The sequence below is a fragment of the Homalodisca vitripennis genome, chromosome 1, assembly GCF_021130785.1.
Source record: "Homalodisca vitripennis isolate AUS2020 chromosome 1, UT_GWSS_2.1, whole genome shotgun sequence".
Lineage (NCBI taxonomy): Eukaryota > Metazoa > Arthropoda > Insecta > Hemiptera > Cicadellidae > Homalodisca > Homalodisca vitripennis.
In genome coordinates, this window is record NC_060207.1 from 56,823,639 (window position 1) to 56,834,040 (window position 10,402).

The following is a 10,402-nucleotide window of genomic DNA, read 5'->3' on the forward strand; positions in this document are numbered from 1 at the left end:
TACAAATTAATTGGTTGTTATCAAGTTGAGACGAGTGCCTCCGGCCATCAGCGCGGGCTTCAGCAGCACTTTTGGTGAAGTCCGCGCTGATGTCAACGAAAGAAAAACATCCCTCGAGATAGTAGTACCTATCAGTAAAATATCAAATTCTAGAGGGCAAACTTTGGTGCGTTTCAAAACGCAGTGTTCGTACAAAAAAGTTTTAACTTTTCCTGATCATCACTTGAAACCGTGAAACTATGTAACATGTTCTCACACCCGTCACATAAAAAAGGATTATCGGAGGAACCACTAGCCATAACGGTACTGTCACAATTGGCCTTCTGCGCGTCTCCCGCAAGCCACTGTTATCGCGTGGACTTTGAACCTTCTTATCGCTCGGCAACCTGTAGGACGGCCTAGCAGGCTTGAATGATATGTTTCTTGCTTTCTGAGAACATCCTTATGACCGTAGTAAAATATGAAAAAGTTTGGGGTTGACCAAGTAATTGCTCAGAATTACCTATTAGTTACTTATTGTTGTTTATTGTTTACATTAAAATTACTATAATTAATAAGTTGTAATCATATGATAAGTTAAATAAATTGTAATATCGAATTATCTTTTGGATAAAAACAACCAATCCATTTGATAATAGCAATTGAATAAGGAGTGTAGGAGTGTAAGCCGCTTATTAAAGTCTACCCATTTTGTTTATTGTTTACATCTCAACAGTAACTACTTAATAGTTTTGTAGTTAGTAGCCTAGATCTAGCCTATCAATTCCTTCATAAGACATATTTAATAAATTGATATTTTAACAAGAAGCCGGTTGAGAATCCTGAATATATCCTATATTAGATGGTACTGTACTTACCATTATGAGAAAAAATGATTTTTCAATTAACACTTATAATATGCAAAGCTTCACTTCACTTTGCTTCTTAAATCTCGATGAACAGTTCGGATAAATTCATAAAATAATAAATTGAAACTGTATACCGAGGACTAACCTCACTCCGTTGTTAACAAACAAAAATACGTAATTCAAACGACAATTTAGAAAACGTCTCAAACACATTCAAGGAAGATCATTAAAAAAACCATCTGTACACTTTGTAAAGACGATTGACTTTCCAGTTAAGGCAAATAGACCGACCATCAGTCTGCCGAAAGTCTATATCACCGAATTGTTTTCAGTAGGAAATTTTTTGTTACAAACTATTATTGATATTGCCAAGATTGGTACAAAATATATATTAAATTTAAAATTTATATTTCAGAATAATACTTACCAATACTTATTTTAATAAGAGGATTATTCAATTACATCATCTTAAGCACAATCGATCGAAGTATATTACATAGCTAGAATATAGGGAAACTCTTGTAGGAGTCATGATGTGTTGAAGAAGTATGTTTCTGTTCATTATCCCTTTTTTTATTTCATATTTCAAAATATTTTTGAAATGTGTTGTTTCAAACATATTCAAGTAGAAGTTATTAACATTTTAGAGAAAATTTGTTTTCAGTGCAGTATTTCTGTAATACCACTAACTAGATTAGAGAATTAACTTTAATTTGACATAGTAATAAATATTAGTGTATTTTATCTATAATGCATTCTTTTCTTAATATACCATTACAATTTATTGGCAGTCTTGTAAAAGACTCCTATCATGCCTTACTCTAAGGAAGTCTGTCCCTGTTGCGTTAAAACGGTTGCAAATTCGAACAAGGCAATTCTGTGTAATAGATGGGTTTGTACGATCTGCATAAAATTCTAATTAATCGACATATGCTTAAAACATGTGGGGCAATGCGTCGCGCTGACTGCGAATCAGATGATATATCGCCTAATCATCTATTAAGCAGACAAATTAATTTAATAATAAATTAAATCTAGATCATTTTAAAGATCTACCAACTATGAGAGACTTGCAGACAGTCATTGATGGCATTTCTCAAATGAAAACAACAATTCAAGCTCTACCTGTAATTGTAAAGCTGGTAGAACTTGAACCTCAACTGTCTGCCACCGAGGCTAGTATTTCTAAGGCCGAAAAAGATATCCAGGAACTGAACAATGACGCTTCCCATCTGCCTGAAGAAGAACTATTCTCTGAATTTAATGATCGATTGAAGAGTACAAAATGTTATCCTCTATAACATTCCTGAAAAATCCCGAGCAACATCTGCAGAGAAAAAAGAACATGATTTAATAATGTTAACTAAAGTTTACGAACATCTTAAATTTAGCGTCTCTCTCTAATCTCTCTTTCTTCAGGATTTGAAAAAGTGGTCAACGGATTCGTCCTATTAAGCTAATATTTCCAACTAATGAAGGGGAGAGCGTTCTTCTCAAAAGAGATCCCCTAATAAACTTGCTGAATTATAGATCGACCTACCCGAGGTGTCCATTACCTGGACTGCACTTCTACAGAACGGAAGTATTTATCAGCCCTTAGTGATTAGTTTGAAATCGATTGAAGACAGGAGAGAAATACCGTAATATTAAACACATTAATGGAATCCAAAGAATTGTGGAAATAGCCTCAAAAAACTTGCTTCCTGGTCCGGCAGGACCAAATTAAGCATTACTTACCAAAATTTTAATGGACTCCGGACTAAGCTTAACGGATTAAGAATTTCTCTGCTTCATTTCGTACACGATATTCTTCTTATAACTGAAACGAACCTATTATCTAGCATCCCTTCTTCCGAACTGTGATTGATCAACTACGACATCTTTAGGTAGATCTCCATCTACAAGCAATAAATCCAGCGGAGGGGGAGTTTTTATTGCAGTGTCCAAGAGTCTTCCACCCTCAAATGTCTCCATTTCATCCCAGTCAGGAGCCGTTTTTATCTCAGTTACTAAAGAATAACCTCAGGGCTCTTTTAGGAGGCGTTTACATTCCGCCAGCTCAACAGCTCAACCAGCCAATATTACCAAGAATTTTCAAATGCTTTAGACGAAGCCATGGTATCCAGTGTTTTTTTTTTTTTTTTTTTTTTTTTTTTTTTTTTTTTTTTTTTTTTTTTTTGTTCTCATACTTTTAGACTCCAATCTCCCTGAGGTCATCAACTGGTAGTTCTCTCCTCAAACTACTAGTTATGCTACTCAAGTTGTTTCCAATATAGTGCATTTTATGAACTTTCTCAGCACAACAATGTGACTAAAGAGCTAAGAGTGATACTGGTACTAGTCTGATCTACCAGTCGTGAAGCCTTAATCACACGCAACTCTGATCCTCTCGTATAGGAAGATAGCCACCAGTCCTCATTAATCTTGGATGTATCTCTTCCTATCCAGGATCATAGATGTACCGTTGTCCGGCCTAATTTCAGGAAATGCAATCTGTATAATGTTCCAGGAAGCTTGTAAATATTGACCATATGGAGTTGGTCGGCTGAGGTGATGTGAACTCTGCTTTCGAGGTACTCTCAAACACTGAGCAGCTGTATTGTACGAAACTCTCCTACTAAACGATATGGACAATCTTCCTTCGCCACTTAATTTACTATTGAGCTGAAACAATTGTCTATATTGAAGAAGCCTTTACATAAACGGCACAAGCTTTCCAATGGTCAAATGGCTTGCAACAAAATTGTTGCCGCCAGGGCAGAGTTCATGAAGCTGTTCTAGACCTTGTTTCAAAAACTACACTAAGCATATACAAGAAACTATTTCCTCAAACCCAAAGATGTTCTGGAGCCTTGTCAAGTCAGTTATAAAATCAAACATGCCTACATCCAGCCTCTTCATTGACGAAAAGTCTTTTCCCAGTGACACAACAATATATAACACGTTTGGACAGTTCATTGCATCTGTTTACGTAAACTAAGTCGACAATACCTTTCCTGCAAATGTAAATGGAACCGTCGTTCTCTTCACATGTCACATCGATTCAGATGAGGTGTATAAAACTCTTCTTACCCTAGATATCAGCAAGGAGACCGGGCCTGATTGTATCACTCCAGCCGTCGTTAAACATTTGTACCGACCTCCAGACATTGCAACAAACACCGCTTACGTATCTGTCCAACAGATCTTTATCTGAAGGCGCTTTTCCTAACACCTTGAAAATGAGCCATATAGTCCCTATTCAAAAAAAGGGTTCCACGGGAGACATACGGAACTATAGGAATATTGCCATTGTACATATATATTGTATATTGTCTTGTCCAATATCTTTGAGAAGCTGTTCCTTAACTTATCAAATTAAAGGTCAGAAACCTCACTTGCAACAATCGACACGGTTTTATAAATGGCAAATCTTCCTCAACGAATCTGGCAATCGTCCAGACTCAAATGATGGATCCATGTGCGGAAGGACTGCAGTTGGATGCCCTATAACTTAATTTTTCAAAGTCGTGTGATTGAGTGCACCTAGTCTGCAAGCTTGAGACATATGGCATCGCTAGTCCCGTTCTGCAATGGTTCTCCAGGTAACTCCAGTGTAGAAGACATAAAGTGTGGTTCCGTTCAGCTCTATATATATGTATGTATGTCAACGGTATTTCAGTTCGGCTAAACAACGCTTCCGTACTTTTTTATGATTACCTGTAAATCTGCAAAAAATACTTTATGCATGATGTACTCTTCAAGAGAACCGAAACTCTGTGAACAAGTGGTGAAAGAGTAATAGTATGGCTCTAAATGTGGATAAGTATGTTGTAATAACCCTCCATCGGAAAGTCCTGTTTGACTGCTCATTAAAGAGTAGGGACATTTTCCAGAGAAGCCTCTGTCAAATACCTGGTTGTGAAATGGGGCTGTTTGGATATTGGGTTTTATTTATAGACTCACGCTGCCTTACTGACATCCAGTCTCTTAAACTTCTCTACTATGCCCTAGTACGCCCACATCTTGAATATTGCTCTGTCATATCGTCGCACCACCCACTTTGCCTGAAGACTGAAATCGAGAGGATCCAACGGCGCTTTTGGAGATTGTCCGGTACTCTACTCGGCTACAGGTTCCTCGAATTTCCAACCCAGGAGGTAGCAATACTTTTTCAACATATCTCTTGATGCCAGACGTGTTATTCAGGATATCCTCTTTCTGCAGCGCCTTGTCAATTCTGAACTTAACTGCCCCAAATTTCTGGAACGCAACAACTTCACGGTACCTACTTGCATGAGATCTGTAGCCCTGTTTGCCATATCCAACAGCTTTTATCTCCTACATTGTCAACTCCACCTTACTGAGGATTCAGCATCATGAGAACATCATACTTCTAACCTCGACTTCTACTCTACTATTCTTCCTTCAAGAGTGAAACGAACACACCATTCTCACATTTGTTACAATGCATTTGTTATCTTTGTATTTATTGTTAGTGTCCCCATAGTTAATGCTTTGTTAATACTTGTAGTCACATATGTTTATTTGTGTTATACTTATTGTTATTTATCTTGATATTGTTATTGTAATATCTGTATTGATTCGAAACTCTTCAAACTATGAAAAAAGTCACTTTGCCGTTGAAAATAATGTAATGATCATATATCGCCCTTATCCATTATATTAAGAGGCAGCTATAACGAAACGACCTTGAATTTTACCCCTTATGATCTATGTTAAACTTCAAAAACTTTTACGTCTTTATTTTTGATCGTAATATAAATGGGAGATGTTTCATTTTAAAGATATAATTAATACGCATCCGAACGCTTTATGCATTTTCTTATAAAATGTGTGCTTTTTGGATATTTTACCAATGAATTATAAAAAGATATTTTTCTCAATAAATTGTAAAAACTAAAAGGCGTTTCGGATACGTATTCATTATATTTTTGAAATGTTACATATCACACAACTTTTAGTATTAAAAATAAGAACATAATAAGTTCGCTTTAGATATTTAAAATTGATCTAACTTATTTAAAGGAGAAGAACGTAACCCCTAACCTAACCTTCTTCTAATGTCTACGAGTCTTTCATGTGATGAAATAAGTTCATTTTATGGTGCAATGTGTCATGCATCTCCTGAAAGCGCGGCAGATAGGTTATGTCACTGATGAAGAGTAGGGAAAGTCGACTGCCGCAATTTATTTTGAGGAATTTGTCTTGAAATTGAAGCTGTTTAATATATGTACACATTTGTTTCTATCATCAAAAGTTTGCTATTACACATAGATCCTTTGGTTTTTGTGGTTTTTTGCAAAGTAATTTTTTCCCCGGGTGAAAATTTCCTAGTTGTGTCACTGTGTAGCAAAACTACACATTAGATGGCTAATTAAAGCTCAAATGAAGTATGCCTGGAGTATTTAAACCCTCATTATCTTGAACATAGGAACATCCCACCACGTACCATTACTCTTAGAATTAGATAATCCTACCTAATTTAGCTTTAAAGAGCTATTTAAATACATGTTAGAGTATACCTAGGTCTTCGTGGTCTATACAATGGAAGAATTTTGACCATTCGGTAAGTACTATAATAGTTTAAATTTATCTTGTGTTTATTATACATAGTATAACAATTTTCGTTCCTTAAATAATTATTCTCTAAATATGTCTAAAAGTATTTTAGTGAGTAACTTACATAATAAATACTATTTAGAGCCTTTTTAATTGCTTAACTTTGTTAGCAGTCTTTGATATTTAGTTCAACAAATACAATACCCTACTCTTCTAGTGAAGGCTTTAGTTGATCGCGCCTCGCTACCCTACACAGTTATTTTGCATGGTTATGTAGAAGAACTCCTGTAGATTATGAGAATGAAAGATTAATAACTTTACTGGTATGTATTTACATTTCTGTACAATAAACAAACATAATTCCCTTTATTAAAAAAACTAAGAAACCTACGCTATAGAAATGGCAACATACAAATAAAACATTTGTTGTGAATAATTTAAAATTATACGTCTTCTACTTTTACAAATCTATTCTTAACGGAAGTCTCTTAGTTCTATTGGAACGTCTTGTAACGAAAATGGGAGATGAGTTTGGATCATTATGTTTGGTGATTCATGTGACGGACGTACACCATTCACAATCTGTTCCGAATCTGGATGGTTAAGACTCTGTCGTACTAGTATCCTCTGTTCGAATAGTCTAAATTATGATTGGTAGTTTGTTTCTTTAAAGGGTCAAGCAAGGATGGTTTTGAAATTCACTAATATTTTCTGCAGCTGATGTGGGTAATAAGTGTTGTCATTTGATAGAATAATTGTATAGTTCCTTATTTGAAAACTTCACCCCATGAACTGTTCAGCAAAATCATCATGGATTCTATTTCAAGGTGTTTTAGGAATGCTCCATAGATGAACAGATGTCTACTCGGTATATTTTGAACCGCACGATGCAGCAACCTTTACAAGATCTTGCCACAATTTCAATATCTATATCAAACTTTCTCCACAAGCAATATTTTCTTGAAAATTCCTTCATATTTACTATTCAAAACATCATATTTGATATACTTTACGATTTAAACCTGGTAGCATATACTTCTTTTTAATCATTTCCATAATAAACCAAGGCTGTATTGTATAATTATGCGTATGTTTACGTGTATTACTTATAAGTATTAAAAGTCATTGCAAATACGTTTGTATATACTGTATAGCTGATAAAAATAAATTATTAAATTTGCTAGCTTTTCAAATAATCAACCAATATATTTAATTGTACATTTTATATTTATTTTAAATTGTAAACAGGATATTAAAATTACGATCCATGCTAAAGTACCGGATATCTCTTTTGATCGCGTGTCGAAGTCGACATTTCCTCATTAGTAACGATTTCTTGTTAAACACAGTGATTGGTTAAATTCATTTGTATGTCAAAATGTAACAAAGATATTAATTATATATATAATACAGAAAACAGAATAAATATTTTAAATTCACATAAACCAAGTTAACCATTTTGTACCGTGGAAAATTATATTTATGAATTCAATTAATTTCTTAAAGTTACATTTCATTTTAAAGATATAATCCAAATAGGCTTGGTACCTGCTGTTAAATGCGAGTATCACTGCATATTGAGAAATTGGCGTTAAGAAGGTCACGGGTCACTAAGACATCACGTGTTAAAAGAGAGACGTGTATTCTTGTAGGAAGTGTTGGAGGACGAATCTAACAAATACGTTTTAATATAATGTTGTTCACATCGAACTCCATAATTAGCAGCTACAGGACCTGTAAGAAAACTATAATGATATTTCCAAACAAAGCATCAAGATTATCCATATGATTGTATGTTTGAAAGTGAGAAAGGGCTGCTTAGTAGTGTCGACAAATGTTTGATATCTCTCACAGTTACTGAAACTTGATACCACGAATCACATATTTTATGTTCGGCCAAGATAAGTATTGTACAGTATTAAATCTACCAGTATATTACAGTTGGTGTTCCTGTTTGAGCATGTCCCTTAGCTTGCTGAAAACACATCGTTGGACAAAATTGGAAAGAAAGATTGATAAACAATTGTTTGCACTAAAAGGACAGAATGTTTACTCAAAAAATCAATCATTTTCTAGTCAATAAGACAACTAAAATGATGTCTTGGCACCACTACATGTATGTTTTCATACTGTAATGTACCAAAGTGCACAGTTAGCCTCCACTGCCACAACCACAGACAGCTGAGACCGCGGATCTGTTCTGTTCTGCCACAAACAACTCACATCGACATTCTGCGGTCGGTCAGGTCATCCGTTCCACAACCATTGCCTTGTCTTCCTCACCGCAAAACTCGCCTTGGTGTAAATTACAAGTTTTTCAGATAATTAACATCATGCCCACTTAGGCCGGTGCTGTGCAGTATATTACGTACGTTTCTAATCAAATTTGTTCAAATTTATCATTTTAGGCTCGGAAATCAAACTCACTCGCACTCATGTACAAATGGACAGCGCGTCTTCAAATGCATTTAATTTCTGTCTTTAACATTGATTTGAGTTATTTTCCATCTAAATTTACTTACTAACAATGGCATTCGAAAAGACTTCCGTTTGTAATGTATAATGAACACGTACAAATACATTTTTAAACATAGCCTACATACGTAAATATACAACACTAACATGGGCTGTGTTAGCGGTTTTATGTTCATTCATAGAGCCGATTATTCTGTTTCATACTTCTCAGAACATTAAACAGCCGCCAATTTTTAAACTTTCCTATAAGATATTAAAAACTTATTAAAAGAACAGTTATTGTAAATTATTATAATTCTAAAGCACTTTTTTCTCTATGATGCTTTGCAGCTAAAATGCAATAATATCTTTTTGAAACTTTGGTCGGTAGCCATGTAAACACCTAGAGAGATAGCAAACAATATGCTACAACGAAACTACTTAAACTGCCTGCATTTTTACAACAAACATTTTTCTGCTATCTGCAATAATGGCTTTAGAACTTTTTCTAACCACTGTCACTGGGAAAGATTTTAAGTCATGATTCTGGATCAGGAACGTATTCAGGTTATCCTTAGCATCCTCTAGATCGGTTGACTATTCTGGAAGTTTATGACAATTAATTATCAGAAGTTCTATGAGTGCTGTTTACAAACGACTGTTTTGTATTCAGTATTATATAAAATTCCGATTATCCTACATTTTCCCATAGCTTAGAAATGAAATAGATCGATATAGGCAGGTTTATATTTAACTAATTAATAATGATCGCTATCATATTATAAATATATAAGGCTATAAATAACAAAACACACTAACAAATCTAATCTTTGTACAGAAAGGTAAGTTGAACCAAGTTCTATTGGTTATTGTCTCATCTGTCCTTAACGTTCCTCCTAATACCCTTTTCTGAAATTACCCTAGGAGTCTAGTATCCCACCGAACAGACGAAACTTGAATTTCTGTGATAATTTAAAATGAATATAACCCACGATGGAACATATCTTTTTTAATTTATTTTTCTTTCAGTTAAATATAAATCTATTTCTAGCCTAGTGTAGATAGGCTAATATATTGCTATTTATGTAAATTCAATTCAACCTTTAAGGAGGAGAATCGGTTTTCTGTTGGAATATTTTATTTTATCTCAAAAGGAAATGTTGATCACATCCTTTTAAGATGCCATTTCTGAAAAACAGAAAACATTTGTACTATTCCACGAGTAGTGGTCGAAATATTAAGCCGAATAGTCAGACATCTTATAATCATACCAAAATAATACTGTTGAGACTAACGACGTGAACGTTTTACAGTAAGCACATGAAAGGTGAGTGAAGGGAATAGCACGTATTTATTCAAAAATGCATTTCTTAAGTAAAAGTTTATTAACTATAGACATCTCCTTAAATTATTTTATATTAAAATGTAATATTTTCTTATGTTATAAATACATTTAAAAAACATGTCACTACCTGAAGCTTAAAGTTTTGCAGTATGACGAACATACTGCGTTAGTTTCACATTTTCCATATTTCACC

General features: G+C 34.4%; 1 protein-coding gene across 1 annotated transcript in view; it reads right to left on the minus strand.

Moving 5' to 3' along the window:
- Positions 1-1,078, minus strand: part of LOC124362002 (U6 snRNA-associated Sm-like protein LSm2) — a 34,884-nt gene extending 33,806 nt beyond the window's left edge. Inside the window, exon 1 of the mRNA XM_046816139.1 lies at positions 858-1,078. Within this exon, the coding sequence (XP_046672095.1) occupies positions 858-860 (3 nt within the window). The 5' untranslated portion in view covers positions 861-1,078. The remainder of the gene's footprint in view (positions 1-857) is intronic.
- Between the last annotated feature and the right edge of the window lie 9,324 nt (positions 1,079-10,402).